General features: G+C 40.3%; 1 protein-coding gene across 1 annotated transcript in view; it reads right to left on the minus strand.

Annotated features, from left to right (window-relative positions):
* The window catches only part of ALKAL1 (ALK and LTK ligand 1), a 35,454-nt gene extending 22,311 nt beyond the window's left edge, over nt 1-13,143 (minus strand). Inside the window, exons 1-2 of the mRNA XM_090138340.1 lie at nt 12,779-13,143; nt 11,713-12,056 (exon numbers count right to left, since the gene is read on the minus strand). Of these exons, the coding sequence (XP_089994466.1) occupies nt 11,713-12,046 (334 nt within the window). The 5' untranslated portion in view covers nt 12,047-12,056; nt 12,779-13,143. The remainder of the gene's footprint in view (nt 1-11,712; nt 12,057-12,778) is intronic.
* Nucleotides 13,144-18,199: the final 5,056 nt, after the last annotated feature.

Raw genomic sequence — 18,199 nt, forward strand, 5'->3', positions numbered from 1 at the left:
AGTCACAGCTCTGACATCTGATATTTATTTTAAGTTCTTTGAGCCAGATTCTCCACTCTGAGCTAACCCTTTTTTCTATTCTGGTGGCACAAAGGCCGTAACAACCGTGGATTTTCCCAGCTGGAGATTCTCCCAGCATGAATAAGTCTTTACCTGTCTGGCAAAACCAGCTTTCATGTTATTTCCTCCTGCTTTGCACTCTCTGAACCTTAGCCATCTTACGTGAAAGAGTAAGAGGCTTGATTACAACCCTGGTTACCATATTCAAAATACTCTTAGCCTGTATACTTAGCTTTTCAAATTAAAGACAAATTTGTTAATTTTAAGTAACCCAGAATCTTTTGTATCTAACGTATCTCTTCTGAAATACCACAGAAGGAGCACAATTGAAGATCCATCCAAGGTGCATCATCAATAAGACGCCTCAGAAGATCAGCATCCCCTTTAGCCAAAATACTGTCGTGTTCCATGTCTGGGCAGAATCATACTCTAAGATGTGAGGTTCCTTGAATGCTACAAGATATATTAAATAACCACCTACCAGATTTGGCTGGTAGACATGCACTGGCATATAATGGCCCAGCAAAGTAGGCGTACAGCTTCATACACTAAGATTTCTGGCCAAGAAAATGAGTCAACTTGGGAGCTAAACAACATCAAAGAGAGCAGTTTTCATAATGCTGTGGTCCCTTCTAATTCATTGCTTTCTAAACAGCCACTTTCCAATAATTCATTAAAACTTGAACAATAAGGTTGAAGTGCCGGCATCTCATAAGACTTTAGCCAAATATAATTAAATCATAACAGGATATATTTACCAGGTTAAATATCTTGAACTCAGCTATAATTATGTTTATTAGCAATTCTTCAGTAGCTGCTCAGAAAGCATATTTGTATTAGTTAATCCTTGCCTATGGAGACCTCTATATTTATTTGGCAAAAGAACATTAAGGAACATGGCTTTCCTTTTCTTTTCTTGTATGTAAATCCCCATTTCTACCAGAAAATGCTGTGGGATCAAGAAATAAGCCAAACTGCAATTAGTGATCACACTAGAAAACAAAACTAGAATATATATAAATATAGAGAGAGAATATATATAAATAGAGATTGATTCTGACAAGTTTTATGTTTGAAAAATTTAGCAACTATAGTTTGTAGTGCAAGCCCACTGAACAGCAACACAGACAAGCACCATGTGCATAATTCAAAATAATATTTTTTCTTCTTTTTGTCCCCTGTCAGACATGCAAACATGGAAAACACATAATTATTTTGAAAAGCAAAAGAAAAAATCTCAAAACAATTACAGACCTGTTGATGAGTTTAGGCAAACTTTTCCTTTTCCCTAAGAGATCCAAATAAGCAGGCTAAGTTATTCCTCAAGCAATTCAAACGGCAAACTGTATGGTATTATGAAACTCTCATTATTTTGAATATTAAGTTGTGAATACATACTTTGTTCTTTCCAAGAGGGAAGATGTATTATGATGCTAATTGTTCATTAAAATATAAAAGGATAATTCACCAAAAATAGTGAGACATATAGACTGACTATTTGAGGCATTAATTTACTAAAGCTATACTTTTACTATTCAGAGATCTTTTTTCTGTACCGAATAACAACTTCTATTCATTTATCAGCTACTTGAAATCACTTAACTATTAAGGCAGATATTACAGCTGAATCCAGAGACTCCAAATCATATTTGGAAAGTTATTGAAAAGCTCTTGACTGAAGGCAGTATCACTCTCAGAATGAGATACAGAGACTAGATACTGATAAACGTGAAGAAGAAATTCACTTTCTGCAATTCTGCAAATCTTTAGGCAAGTATTCTCTTTCAGCTACCAAGGCTGCTAATAAATGTAGATTCTAGAATATTTACATAAATTAAACACTAGAACAGCTGCAATACATCAAAAGGAATACATGAACTAGTTAAATCATTTGAATGAAAGCTGATGACGTGTGCTCAACTGCATACAAGTCAAACTCAGAACTGACAAACACAGGCAAACTCTATTGGAGTGAAAGGAAATGCAATTGAGTTTACCAGAGCTTAATCAGGCTTTAGTCTTTCTGAAAGATGAATAGATTCCAAGTTGATTGCTATGCAAATGGTAATGTTTATTTCAATTTCCTATCCTAATTTTAGAAACATTTCTATTTTTGTCTGAATTGAAACAGGTTCAGAATATCATAATAGATTAATAACTCACAGATTCTCACTTGTTCTGAACTGCTATCTTAAAGGTGTTTCCAGTGAACATTCATGCCCAGGCTAACGTTGTCTTACTCTTTATAATTATGCAAGGATGTATCTTAGAAATGACAACTGGGATCTAAATATTTTGAGGGTTAAATATAAATGCAACAAGAACAATGAGCTATTTAGACATTGATATTCGAGGTCTTCCCTTGGAGAAACATAAGCAGATGTAAAATACATGCAAACCATACATTTCAGTGGGCCAAAATTTGCTGGGTAGAAAGAACTAGCCTTAAGCAAAATTACAAAAAATTCTTTCCACGTCCTGGAACTGAAGAAGTTTTATGTCTCTCTGGTTTTTAAAACAATTGTCACTACATATCTTCTTTCCACTTGAGGATGACACCAAGCCTAAGCTTCATATCACTAGTATGAACTGCTGCCTACAGTAGCCCATGTGAGATGTTGTGGGTGATAAGCTCCAGTCACAGGACTGTTTCCAGCATGTAGGTACAAAGCTGTGGCTACTCTGACTGTGTCAAGACAGAAGAGGCTAGTGCTGGACGGAAGCAAAATTATAACACCATTCTTAAAACGTATGTTTCTGAGATTTTCCTAAGCATAGCATATGAGAATAAACTTTATTTCCTTGTATGGGTAGGATATTAAGATCACAGAATTGCAGGGTTTGGAATGGACCTCAAAAAATCATTGAGTCCAACTCCTCGGCTAAGGCAGGTACCCTACGACAGGTCACACAGGTAGGCGTCCACTTGAATATCTCCGTAGAAGGAGACTGCACAACCTCTCTGGGCAGCTTGTTTCACTTCTCTGTCACCTTTACTGTAAAGAAGTTCTTCTGCACATTAGTATGGAACTTCCAATGTTCAAGTTTTAGGCCACTGCTCCTTGTCCTATCACTATACCGCACCAAGAAAGGCCTGACCTCATCCTTTTGCCTCCCACCTCCCTTTAGATATTTATCAACGTTTATCAGATCCCCTTTCAGTCTTCTTTTCCCCAGGCTGAACAGACCTAGGTTACTCAGTCTCTTTTATGTAAGTGTCCATGGATGTGAACAGTCTTGCATGTGATTAAAAACAAAAAACAAAAACCACAAACATTGTCAATTATTAAAATTTTAACAGCAAATGAGTAGTATCTCATTTAGACATGCTATGTCATTAAAAAGACAATGAAGAAGCTACTTTATCATAGTTACAGCAGTAACATCACAGCTATTTCCTCAGCTATTTTAATCCAATGGGATTTAATGTTTTTGTTAGTCTTGTGCTACCACATATGAGCACACATTTCCTAACACTTCATTTAAAGGGTTTCTTCTCCTGAAGCACATATATCTTGTTATCAGACATAATAAGGGTTATGGAAAAAAATGTGTCTAACTGGTTTCCAGTAAGGTTTTGCTTTTGCTTGTCACCTATATATTACACAGCCAGGTAGAAAGGAAAACATAATTTAAGCAAGGCCTTTAAATTTTTGTCACGTTGCCCCTAAAACTGTGTAAGATCTGCAAGGAACATTACAATAAATGCTTTAGTGATGCAAAATTAAATATGTGTATTTTCAACCCATAGATTCCAAACTATTTTGGAAGAGAACATGTCCTAAAATACAATCTAACCAACTTAACTTGGATTGATCAGAGATCAACCTAAGAGATCTTGAAAGATCTAAGAGACTTACAATAAATAATTCAAAAGTGTTTTCATATTTTTTGCATGCAAAGTTGTGCTCTTTTTTTTTTATTATTACTTCATCACTTTAATTGTATTTTAAAAACAAAGTATTACGTTTATAAAGCAACCATAATTTGTAACTCTAAGCAGTACTTTCCATTGGTGTTAAAGTTGGTATTAAACACATTTTTAGGCGCTCTTGAGTAAAGATAGCAGAGCAATTGAGGATTTTTTGCCCAGTAGACATAATAAAATATAGGATAATATAAAAATGGCCACTAATCAATGAAATGCTTGGATCCTTCATGTGTTAAATGTTTTTTGTAGCCTGGAGATAAAGAATTGCACCCTCAAATGTAATCAATATTCAATCAATCCTCTGACTAGAGCAACTGCTTTCCACTTGACCGACATTAAAAATACCCCAAAACACAAATGAATAGCCTGCAGGACTTCCACTGAAATAGTAACCTCTAATTCACAAGTGACAAAATGAAGTATGCATCCTTAAATTGAACAGAAATGCTTAACCATCAGTTGAAGCTAACAGCGATTAGCTGCTCTTTTGCCAGCAAAATGCTTTCCATTATTGCATCTTCTGATTTCTTCTCATTTTTGAGATTCACTTTCGACTTGTTCTCCTCAACAGAGTTAAGATTCACTTGTGGTCTCATGGGCAGGAACTGCATGCTAACTGTTGAATCTTTGACACTAAAAGAACAATTGTCCCAGAAAGCTTGGTTTCTACCAATTAAAAAAAATCTTGTTCTGTTTAACACTGTTTATGTCTGCATACATTCCAAACTGTTATAATCTTTTCTAACAGTCTGCTTTAATATTCTCCCTCATATTCAAAACCAAATATAAGTGATGAATTGACAAAAAATGTTATACTTCTGTACAGAATGCTTTTACCAAAAGCAAAGACATTTATTATGGACATTAAAGTGCACTAATTTATTGTGTTTTTTCCCAGGTAGCCTTTTGTAAAATTTGTTTTTTAAACACATCTATTTGTTCATCTTTAAGGTATTTTCTTTTAAACTATCATGGAAAATACTAAATACCGCTGAAAATTTTAATTCTCTAGACAGCTGGTCTAGAGGAGCACAGGCAATGAGGAGACATTCTCTCTTGCCTCCCAAAGTACTTTCTGGTCACTAAGAGATCATCTTCAAGAATGATCTCAAAGCTGACAGTGACAATATAGATTAGAAACGGAATCAGCCTCCCTCTTCTTTCTGCAGCTTACCAGTGGCTATCCATCCTACATAGAAACTGTACACGTAAGCATACATGCCTATACATATGGATGTACATATATTTAGTACGTTTGCAATTCTCAACTTTTTTCATATTTCTCCATGTTTACACATGTATTTAAAAATTAAAATAATCTTCCGAATTGAGGGAGTGTATTTTCAAGGCCAAAGAGATATCTACTAGACAATAAATGGCTTGCAAACCTATACACTTCTGTACTACCATTGTTACACTGCAGAGCCTTCAGTAAATTAACACCTGAAATAACATACTAGTAAAACACTGAGACCTGCTGTTCTTTTTAATTTTTTTTTTATGATAATCAGAACTTCATGTCTACAAGAAAGAAAAAAAGAAATATTTCAAATCTTTAGTTTGTTCATAGGCACAGTGCCAAGGTAGACTAATTCAAAATGCATGCCATAGTTCCTGGATTACAGACAGTTATGCACTTGGATCTACTTTGAAGTGAAACCTCTGTTTCATTTGTTACTCACTGCCCCACACATTGAAGGAGCCCTGGTGTACTTCAAGTTCAAATCTGGTGTAATTTGGTGAGAATCTGCCATTTTTCTGGGGCTAGGATTGAACATATTAGTAAAATATCTCTCATATTAGCAATAACGTCTCTTGTCATGATAAATACAGGGTATTTCTTTTCAAATACAAAATTGGACTAAAATGAAAAGCAGAAAAAGTCTCCCAAACGAATAAAGAAGTCATCGTTTTTGTGCATAACAGCTGAGCAAAAAAATCTTTTAAATATGCAAAGATCATCTTTTTTCCCTTGCTGTAGTATACTGCCATGCAAAATGCTGCCTGCCCAGTCTACTGCAATTCCACAAGGTTTCTCCCCTCAGATGCCAGATAGCATACATCCATGCATTGAGACCCTTGGTTTGCATTATGCATAATGGAAATAAGAACACAGGCCCCTGAAAATTAATATAAACATTTCATTTTAAGGACTGTTCTGATAAACCCCTTGTACTTTCAAATCCAAAGTGTATAGTAATTAAACTGCAGTAACAAATAGCTTTGTTATTGCTTACTCGTAAGCTATCAGGGTTGGTCCATGGGCTCAACGTTCCCTACCACGGTAGTGAAGATCTCTGGCTTATTCTAGATTTCAGATCTGTTCCATTCAGTGGCCTAGCTCTACTGGCTGGTAATCACGCTTGCCAAAATCACAGCATCGCTATTACAAGGCATACTGCACAATACATCTAGGAACACAAGCAGACAAGACAACAAACAGCAGAGAAACAAGTCATAAAGACATCATATCCGTGAAAGATCTGGACATGATGACAGATGCAGGCCCTTGAATGGAAGGTTGAAGGACTATATATGCTTTGCAGCATTTGGACTGACTACAGATGCTGGAAGTACACTAGATGCACTAAGATCATTGACCTCTTACAGTTTAGAGAACTAACACAGAAGTAACACATTCTGGAAGAAACAGCTGTGGTAAGTAACAGCTGTCCTAAACAAAAGTCCAGGGTCATTCCATGTAAAATAGTGAAAAATAATAAGAAAAGCACATGTTACAAATTTGTACTTGTCAGAAATAAAACTTTGGGGTGTGGAACTGTACCTTTATGACAGGAAATAATACGTCATGAGTCAAAAAGTGGTGAACATCAAATTGCTTAGGAGAATTTATCATGGAACATTTGAGAATCATAGAATAGCTCATGTTGGAAAAGACCTTAAAGATCATCAAGTCCAGCTACAACCTAGTAATCCTACCCCAACTCTAACAACCCACAACTATAGTTAAGATTGAAATATTATCAGTATAATTAATGAAAAGTCTTGACATTCATGAAACACTGTGAGAAAAAAAAAATAAAAAACCTACCTTAATTGCACTTTAATGGATAGAACTGACACCTAATTTTTGTACCAAGACAGTACAGTAATTTTTGCATCCAAGACAGTGATCATCAGTGGGATAGTCCTACCAAACTCATTGGGATTGCTCAGATCTTAGAAATACGATATTGAGAAAAACTCACATCCCCTTTTTACCCTGTCTTAGTATCACTTGCCTGGGCAACATATGTCATCTATACTGCTCCCAGCACACAAGTTGTGGGCATCCATAGATATTCTGCTGAGAAGAATTACACCCAATAATCCATTCAGTTTGCTAGTTCTATGAGAATATATCTTCCCCTAACTACTCACATATGCAGTCACAATTTACTCACACAGCAGGCCCATCCCAGTAACAGGAAAGAAAAGTGAACTCCATAACCATTTGGAATATTGTTTATATTAAGCCTCTAAAGCAGAATATATCTGCCTTGTTCACTTCCAGAAAAGCATATCCACCAACTTTACAATAAAGAGAATGATTACTATAAGGAAGAAAAAAAAAAAATTAAATTTTGGTAGTCATAATTTTGGAAAATGTCATTTTTATTAACTCTCATGTTCCTGTATCCCTTCTGAAGGGCCAGCTATTTCTAACACAATACACTTTTAAAAGTACACATTAATAGGAATACTTGGAGAAGATAAAGACATCACAAAGAGCCCTGTGTTATTCCATGCCATACATTTTCATTTCCTAAGGAAAGGTTTACATTCTTCTGTGGCATCCTTTTTTTAATCCAGATCTGCAATTATACTCACTGAAGTAGTTTAGTCTTAGGCACAGCAGGTCTTGCAGAATTGGAGACTTCCAACTGTAACTGTCTCTGCACTTCGATGAGATTTTTTTTAAGTGAGCAAAAAGTGGTTTTGATTCAACTGTAAACTAAAATAAATATAAGACATATCTTTCAAATATAACTTGTTTTGAATAATGGTTAAATCAGCATCATGTCATGGCACAATGTGTAGTTTTCTTTCACTGATGTGCAAGAAATTTTGGCATAAAACTGAATTCTTAAGTTTAACCACAGAGTTTAAATAGTTTGAGGGCTAAATTTTCTTTCCAATATGTTATTCTAAATCTGAATTAGATATGTTCGGGAGGATAATTTGAACATACTGGTAAACTGAAAGCAGTATTTATCTTCATTCCTTCATGCTTAAAAAATAACTAATCAAAATGTTTTAAAATGTCTTGCTGTTCTCTCAGCGCAAAAACAAATTTCAGTACACTTCCCCTTGTAAGTCTAGATGCTCATTTCTTCATTGACATGAGAAATATGTGGGGAAAGAATAGTTAAAGCAGATATTTTTTAATTACTATATCTCAAAACATCTTTAAATCTAAGTATATGGAAGCTACGTAAGCTCTGCGGAAAGTGTTTGGATGAAGGTAACAGAGATAATCTCAGGAAAATGGTGAACTATTCTAGTTCCCCAACACGATATTCAAAAATAACTTGATGTTGAATCCTCTCTTTGTGGAAAAAAAATATATATATATATTTGGGTTCTTCATAGAAGAAGAAAAAAAAAAGCACATCAGAAACTTAGGGATAGTTATGAAAAGAATTGGCCATGGAGAGCTTTCATAACTAGGCTTGAAAACTTTGAAGCACTTAATTTGGAAAAGTAAAAAAAAAGCAGAAAATAAGAAAAAACACCTCAAGAATAGAGACATCACAGAAATCAGGTAAAGTATGTTGTGACAGAAAATCCAATCCCACTAGCTATAATAACTTAGAGGAACAACTTGTATTTTCAGTGAAACCCCACTAGAAATCCTAGCAGAAGTTGAAGATTGCTTTTGGATTAGTTGGAATACATTATTTCTTCTGAATGTAGAAGTTAAGACAGCTGAACTGATGGGAAAACCGGTGTCTTTATTGCAAGTGTGAGTGCCTTTCATGGCCCTATAGGATACATGATGCAAATCTTCATATGGATGAGAAGTGCACAACAGAAGATACATCTCTGATGCCTAAGGGGAAAAAGACTTGGGTTTGAGTGTCCATCCTATTTCAGTGCTGCTATTTCACTCAAATGTATTTTGATGGCTGCCCATTCAGCCTAGTTCCAGGACCTCCTAACAAACCCCCATAAAGCAGTGTGGCTATTATTTCCATGACATAGTCCAATGCCAGAGCCACAAGACACTTTCAGATCAAGCATAGCAGACCAACCAGTCTTGCTTTACATCTTTTCTTGTATATCTATAACTGAGAGATACCTGTAGGATGTCTGACAGTGTCTCACCTTTCTGTTTCTAAACTCACTGAAGAAACCACATGATGTTGCACTTTTCCGTTATGGCCTGAGCCATCACAGAAAGGAGGATGATGTCCTCAACACTTTGTCCCCCATCCTATGCTCCAGCCACTTGCATCAAGCTCCTCCTGCAATTCACTGGGCAGCACACCAGGCCAGCTCTCCTCACTACATGAAAAGCTAAGTCCCAAGAACAAAAATACAAGAAGACAGGTGTGTGAAGATGCAGATCAATGAGTTGAATTAGATTATGGTGGGGTTAGACTAAAGCTGGAGCCAGCCTTCAGAGAAGAACAGGAGGGAAAGCACATTAAACCCTCCTGGCATCCAGCATCCTCAGAAAACAGGAAAACACACAAAAACGGGAGTACTTTTCATTCTATATGCTTGACTGCACTTGATACTTTGCATTTCAAATGCAAGAAGCAGTTTAGCTGCTCAATTCTCTTCTATATCAGACACTGGGGTTTCACCTTCTGCAACAAGTGGAGTTAATCCAAACATATAACTGATCTTAAATGCTTGGCTCAGTGTGCAGCTGAATGTAACACCTATCCTGAGTGGTGGGAAGATGAGCAGTTCTGAGAAGATGACCCTCAGGTCACACCAGCCAGAGCAGAAATCCGCTGCTCCTGTGCTGGTGACAGGAGTTACAATGGCTGAAGACTTGTAAGTATAGCCTTTTCACTGTTTTCTGCTCCCCAAAACAACAGATACCATCACAACAGGTGCTAATTTCTATCCTGGCCATCTGACATTCAAAAAAGAAGGAAGAAATATCAAAGCATGATCATTTTTCACACTCTAGATTTGTCCTTTTTGGGCTGTAGAAAGCTAGCTTGGTGGCTGGCCACAGGATGCTGCACCTGCACTAGGGATGAGTGGGGAACTCCTCTCTTTAAGGATGTTCTGCAACTCCACCCCTGTAGCATACAGAGTATTTACGAAAACCAATGATTAATAGAAAACAAACTTCATTATGTATATACTATATATGATGAATTCAAGAAAATTCCTCTTCAAAGCTGCATAAATATCTTATGGCTTGGTACAACTATACAGTTAGGAATAAACATCTCAAATGAGGATACCATTGTCCATAATAGGTTTTTTTCCCTAAGCCACCTGGTATTAGCAGCCACTGCTCTCAAGTTTATACTTCTTTCATTCTCTTGAAAGGAAAACATATGCAAGGCATCTCAATTGTGCCTTGAAAAAAGCCTGCTTGCATTTTTTTTCCTTGAAAAGTGTATGCTGAAGTTTTGCCTGAAGCACATACAGAATTAAGCCTCAGTAAGTAATCACCCATGACCAGTCACATACAAAACCCACAACATCTTTTCAGTTGTACAGATCTGTGGCAAACTGGTTTGGGCTGCCTCTGAAAAAGGAAGGAAATCAAGAATTTTGTGGGAACACCCCAATATCTTACTACTGGACCACTTGGTGCCTTTTTCAGACTGCAATGACCGCACTGCGTGAGTGTCCACCCTAACATTCAGAAATTCACCTACCGATGTCTGGACTTCTCACACACCGTCAGTGTTTTCTGAAGTGACACGCTTAATTTCCATTAAAATGGACCACTGGTCAAAGGAGAGCAATCTAACAGTTTCAGCCACAAGGGTGCTCTCCAGAAAGGCAGATCGCTAAGAAGCCAAACTCCTGTGCTTTCCCACATCCCTATTTCCCTCCGGTAGGGTCTCTAGCAGGCATCAAGAGAAAACTATGAGTGGGCTACAGCCACGAGACAGCCGTTGTTTCATTCCTTCTGAGCCGCACCATCCTAATTCACACAAATCCCTCCAGGAGCTCAGAAATGTTTTGGGTGGCTTTGCATGAAAAGCTGCTATGGCAGATGGGACTGTTGGCCAAGAACTGTCTGTGAATGCAGCACCGGGCAGCTGCATTCGGACTGCCCCACTCGTCACGGACAGGAGGACAGGTCTCTGCCCTACAGAGCATCCTCCAGGAGGACAGAACCAGCTCCTGTGCACAGACTGCATCCACCCGATCAAGGCTAGAGAAAGGCATCACGCCCGAGAAAGTTTGCAGGAGTAAACCGAGATATTTGCCCCTCAGTTCAATCATTTTCCCTCTGTTCAAAACAGGGATGCACTTCTAACTTTGGAACGGGGCTTCCTGGGAGCTGACAGCTCTGCAGTGCGGGGAAGTTGGGAGGCGCGCTCAGAGGACACCGAGAATCAGCCACAGCTGAAGACGGTGAAGCCCGAGTGTCGCCTCCCTCCCTCTTGCCCGGGGATCCTCAAGGTGCAGCTCCCGTGAGGTCAGGCGATCGCACGCTTCCCCACTCCCCCGCGGTGTCGGTCCTGCACCCTTCCAGCAAGAGCGCGGCGGGACTGACCGCGACGGGCTCTTACCTCCAACACGGGCGGCGGCGAACAACCGGGGAGGCGGCGGGGCGGCGGCGGCGGCCGGGGGCGTCCGGGGGGCGGCGGCGGCGATGGGGCGGGGGTCGGGCGGCGGAGCGCCGCCGCTGTAGCGCCGAGAAATCAGCCGGTCCCGCCGCGGCGGGCGGGGCGGCAGCGGACGGCCGTCGTCGTCCAGGGCTTGCAGGAGGAGGTCGAGGAGCTTTCCCCGCTCGGTTCCCGCGGCGGGCACGTCCCTGCCCTCGGCGCCGGGCGGCGGCGGGGCCGAGGCCAGCAGCAGGAGCACGATGGCGGGCAGCGCCTGGCGTTTCTTCGCCCCTCGCATCTCTGCGGCGCTGGGAGGAGGCAGAGAGCGAAGGCGGTCAGCTCCGGGCCCGGCCCGCACCCCGCCCGCCCGCCCCCCATGCCGCGCCCGCCCGACCCCCGCACGCCAGGGCAGGGGCGGCCCCGCGGGGAGCCGGCAGCGGCGGGGAGCGCAGCTCCGACGTGCGGCCACAGGACGGCCCCGCCGCGTTATAGAGGCGGATTAGGGGAAGGTTATTAGCCCCGCCGCACGTAGCTCAGTGCGAGCGATTTGCTCGGCTCTCTTTGCCCCCCGGCGGTCCCGCGCCGGAGGCTGCCGCCGGCCCCGCAGTGACGGGAGCGCACGGGAGGGCGACTGGACGGAGGCGAGTTCCCGGGGAGTTACATCGGAAAGTGCTGCAAATCGGAGTGTAAAGGCCAAAAGCAGTTACAAGAGGCTGAGGCTTCGGAAGCGGCGCGTAATGCCCCTAAGTAAGCTATTCTAATTATAGCAAACAGTTAGGATTAAGGAGAAGGGAGAAAAAAAACAGTTATTTACCAACCGCCTCACAGTTGGCCTCCCTGGCAAATCCCCTCTGGCGAAAGAGTTAACCGGAGCCCGAAGGAGTCGGCTCTCCCCGACGGCCCCGGGCTCTCCATCGCTCCCTTCGCCGCCGGGGCGCAGGCAGCGCCGGAGAAGAGCAGGGCCCCGCGGCAAGGGAGGACCGTCGGGCGCACCCGGCCAAAGGCCCCCTCCTTAGAGGCAGCAGTTTACCTTCAAGCGCAGAAAAACCTCGTCGAGCGTCTGCTGGCTGCGAGGAGCCGTCCGCTGCCGTCGGCCGAGAGCCGGTGTCCCCGCGGAGGCTCCGCCGGGCGCGGAGCGGGGCGCTCGGTGCTGCGCCCGCAGAGGGGCGATGCGCCCGCCAGGGCCATGCGCTTCGCTTATATAGTGCGCACCGGCGTGCTCATCCGAGTACTATCGACTTTAGGTGGGTGGCAGCCGGTGGAGACGTCTCTGGTAATCACTCTTGGGCTCCGAGAAGGTCTCCTCTGACAAACTTCCTCCTCCCCGTTTGTCCCCCGGTGGATGGCAACTGCACTCCGAGTCTGAAGTGGCTCTGATCTGTTTGTGAAATTAGATTTCCCCGAAGACCGGGAAACGCTTACTAATAAAGCTGCCGGCTCAAGAGATTAAAATGTGCTTTAACTTAGGGGGATTCCCTTGGGAGTAGAGCAGGAAGACTACTTTTTTACCTTCTTCATACCAAACAAAGAAGCCTCGAGCAAAATCTGTGTGAATTTGGGTTTGTTTTGCCGGGAAGCGGTGCTCTGTCTTTGCTGGGTGAATTGTAAAAGTCTGTTTTTCCCAAACAACTTCTTTAATTTTTAACAACGAGAGCTAATGAAAAGCTAGCAACAGAAGACGCTGACCTGATGAGACCATTAATCACACACGGTGAAAAACTTGCCTCATAGAATCATAGAAATGTGAGAAAACAATTAGTTGAGGAAACCTGTTCTGTCAGAGAGCAGTGCATGCAGGTGGTCTAGGAGTGTATTGAAAAGCAACACAATGTCAAGACTATACACATTATAACAGAATTTGTAATTTTGTCAGAAAGTACCACTGAGATACTTTGTTAATAAGAATGGGAGAAAAGTAAAAAGCATTTGAAGTATCCTTGAATATGACATTTCGGATTTGGACAACTGCTCTCTACAAACTTTCTTTCTTCCTTAAAACTCCATCATTGTTCCTGCCCTCCTGCCATTCTCTGGCTCTCTCAGGCAGGGCATATGTGGGGCTGTATAAGTGCTGGTGATGGGAAGAAAGGGAGAAGGCGGCTTCTCCACCTCCTCCTGCATCATTTGTTCTATCCTCACCTTTGGTTGAGCAATACAACATCATAGACTGGAGTTCAAACTGAATTTTTTAAAAGGTTACAAAGGGTTGCCTTTTTTTTTTTTTTTTTTTTTTTTTTAGAGGACAGCATACTGCACTGAATGAGATTGTCTGGCCTGTGGATTCCCAGGGTAACAGAAAAAAAGTGGTAATCTGTCACTGAATGATTTACTGCATCTACCTCTTTACTGGGGGCATACAAGGAGTTTTGTCCGGTCGAAGTGTCAGGTTGAGTGAAGAGAAAAAAAGAGAGCTGTTACAGACTGAGAAATAAAGCAGTATGTTTATTTACCAGCTCCAAAACAAATCCAAAAGCTTCTCTACACTTCTGTTGTTGTTGTTTGTTTGCTTTTATTTCATTTTCAGAGGCATATATTGCCACTGTCATATGGGACTGAATTGATTTGAGCTTCCCTGTGCACCTTCATAATTGGTCATGCATTAGGTCCACATTTTCTAGCCTTGGACTTGGAAGCAAGTCACATGGAATCATAGAATCATTAAGGTTGGAAAAGACCTCCAAGACCATCAAGTCCAACCATCTACCTACCACAAATACTGCCTGGTAACCATGTCCCTCAGTGTCACATCTACACATTTCTTGAGCACCTCCACTTCCCTGGGCAGCCGGTACCAGTGCTGAACCACTCTTTTGGAGAATCATTTCTTCCTAACATCCAACCTGAACCTCCTCTGGCACAACACTGAGACCACTGAGTCTTTATCGGTTGAATGTTCAAGGCAAATAGCATAACACTCAAAGGAACTAAAAGAAATGTTGCAGAAGGCAACAAAATAGCCTGTCATTTCTCCCACATGCCCACCAAATGATCCCCAAACTCTGCAAGCTGTGGTAGGTGGCTTTGCACTTGCAGTGAGTGACCTTTTGAAACTTCTCATGTGGGAAAGTTTATGAGTTCCTGAACAAATACTACCAAATATCACCTATATTCGGTGAGTTTTTTATATACAACACTATTAGTGCAATTTTTTAAAATTATATTATGAGGATTTTGGGTTTAAAAGCTCCACATCAGAGCCCAATTAGGCTCTTCACCATTGTGAGCCAAACAGTTTTAACTTCCTCCTTTATCTGCATTGTCACTTGCCTCCCTCCTTTGGAAGAGCTATATAATTCTTTCTTTGGATTGAATTTGTACCCATCCAGAGGGCAAAAACTTTTTTTTTTTCATTACTGTTTTAAACCAAATTGAAAAAGTGGGTGCTTCATTTATTCCAGGACCTTCTCTCTCTCTCTCTCTCTCTTTTTTTTTTTTTTTAATGTTACCCTTTGTGTGCTTCCAAACTAGGTAATCAAGAGATCAAGTAAAACAAAAGGGTGGGTATCCTTGAAGGGGTGTCTGAGTGCAGATCTATCAGGCCCTAATGTTACTGCAGTCAGTCCAATTCACTGCCATAGGAGTTGGATCAGAGTTTAAAATGAAAAGAGCCAATTAGAGCCAGATCACATCGAAATCACAAGTTTTAAGTAGCTTTTTCAAATTCTTTTTATGCCCAGTAGCCTCAAAGACTTACTAAAAGCAACAAAAAGCCTCCCAAACCCCATCTCTTTTCAAATCGTTTAGATACCTGAATTCTTCAGAGAGTATTTGAAAGAATGGCAGCCAGAGAACAACTTGAGGAAGATGTCTCCTTAACTAAGCTCTGGCAATTCTGTAAGATTGAAAACCCATTTTCAGGTCACAATCACACTGGCCCTTTTTGTTTGTAGCCCCACCATGCCTCCTCCTCATTACATGGTGAAAGAACCCCAGCGTGAAGTTTACATCAAAGAGAGCTTCTTAAGGCTGCACTCAGCGTCTGGTTTGGGAACTGAAAACATGTTCAGAATGAACTTAAATAAGTCTGGTTATTTGCTTCTATTAGCCAGCGGATTTAAACAAGTGAATCACTTTTTTTTTTTTTTTTTCTTGTGTCATGTTCTTATTTTCTGATTGTCCTAGCCGCAAGACTATCTTTGATTGAAGTTAAAAGCAGACTAGTTAAATCAAAGAATCATAGGACTGACAAGGACTTGGAGGGATGATCTAATGCTTTCCATTGCCCAAGGTAGAACCAGCTGAACCTATGTCACCAGAGCTCAGTAAGAAACCTGACCTTTATTTTTTCCCATCAATCTTAATACTTCAACCCAAATCCATTAAAAGTGCAGTTGGTAAATATTGGTTTAGTAGTGATTTTTTTTAATCTCAGGATTTATACTGAAGCATAAAAATTATCTAAATATACTCCCAAAGCACACACTCAAATCAAAGGCAGGCTAAAGAAAGATTTAAAATCTAGGTGTCTTGCTGTTTCTAAATAAATCTGTCAGCCAAAGATTTCCGTGGCTACTAAAGTAAATCAAGAAGAAAAACAGAGAGAAAACCTGGTTCTGTTGAAGTCCATGGGAATTTTTCTGTTGACTTTATTAAGCTGGGATTTAATGCAGGGTTGTTACTAAAGGTGAGATGAAGAAGTGAAAAATGACTGCAGAAATATGAATGTGTTATCCAAGGCAGTAATTTATAGATGTCTGCAGTAATTTCTGATAAATAACAGAGCATTCTGTCTGCTTTTTTAGATCACGCAATTTCCTTAATGTCAGAGGTGTTAAACAGCTGCATATACGTGTCTGTTGAGGCTGATGTAAACATACTTGGCCCTGTCTCAGTGTAGAGGACTTGATCAGGTGATCTCTTGTGTATCTTTTGCCATCCTTTATTTCTATGTGTCTACAGTGGAAGTTAAGCTGTAACTTTAAAAATGTATTCCATAAAATTGTATCATAGTCTTTCCAAATAAAATATAGCAGGCCAATTTTACTATTATAAGCATATCTAAATTTGACTATAGAGTAATAATGATCATTACATGCTTTTCCTTTAATGAAGTTTACCTTGAGGCTGTTTTCATCTGGAGGGGTTTTGCCCATACAACAACAAAGTCATAAGAAGTCATTTTTGGAGGACCTTTGGCTCCATTGCTCTGACAGTGGAAGACTGTGGAGAGGAGAGCAAGGTGCAGAGCAAGCTCCATCTCTTGTGCCCATCATGCAAACTCAGCTGAATGGAAACCCATGCCTATTACATGTTACATGCATGCGTGTCACTTGGTGAGTTAAAAAATGATTGCCACTAATAATATTTCAACCTACCTACAAGTGTGTGTGCCCGTGAAGACATGTGATTTTTGTTATTAAGCAAACATGCAAATATTCTTATTTAATTTTTAAACTTGATCTTGTGTTATTTCATAAGATCATAGAATCATAGAATCATAGAATGGCCTGGTTTGAAAAGGACCACAATGATCATCTAGTTTCAACCCCCTTGCTATGTGCAGGGTCACCAACCACTAGACCACGCTGCCCAGAGCCACATCCAGCCTGGCTTTGAATGCATCCAGGGATGGGGCATCCACAGCCTCCTTGGGCAACCTGTTCCAGTAAAGTGAAATTAAAGATAATTTAATAATATAACGCATTCACTGCAGAAGGAATACCCAGAGTACTTGTGTGATGCTGACCAATTTAGCAGCTTACAACACCTCACAAAGCTCAGAAAAGAAGTATAAAATAATTTGCCCAAAGTTTTTTGTTGGTGGATTTGAGACCACTCATTTGAATTAGTGGAACATCCATCTTAAGGGTGAAAATCGACATATCTATGCAATGTTTCAAACCATACTAATGTTCAAAATAAAATTTAAACTATGACAAGCTCGAGTAATGGCAAATAATTTTATACATTTTGATATGTGGTCTAAGCACAATCCTGTGAACAGCAAAAAAATATGCACCCTTGCTTTCCATTTTGATAAAGAATTTGAGAATGTTTCAAGGTTTTCAAAAAGAAATCAATTTTTTTGTATACTTGCAACTCCATTTTCAGCTGACATAAATACATTTTCTATAAATTTTCAAATGGAACATATAGAGTTGCAAACAGACAATCAACTCAAAAAAAACCAAAATTGATCATGTCTCTTCACTAAATCTTTATGAGCTCTTTCTTACCAAGTATCTCTCATTTTGCACTGTATTCATGACATTGTTGAGGCAGTATGTACATTTGTGAACAACCATTTTCACAATAAAGCACAGGAGGAATAAAACTTCATCAGAAATGTCTGATGAGCACCTTGAGAATTCATCAAGAACTGTAAGTACTTCCATTGAACAAGATATTGACGCATTCGTTTCACAAACTCAGGGTCAAATATTCCACTAGCATTATGTTTTTGCTGCTCTCTTTTTTTATCTTTTAATTAAAAATACAGAAAAAATAGATT

This window comes from Phasianus colchicus, chromosome 3, assembly GCF_987193195.1.
Source record: "Phasianus colchicus chromosome 3, bPhaCol1.hap1.1, whole genome shotgun sequence".
Classification (NCBI taxonomy): domain Eukaryota; kingdom Metazoa; phylum Chordata; class Aves; order Galliformes; family Phasianidae; genus Phasianus; species Phasianus colchicus.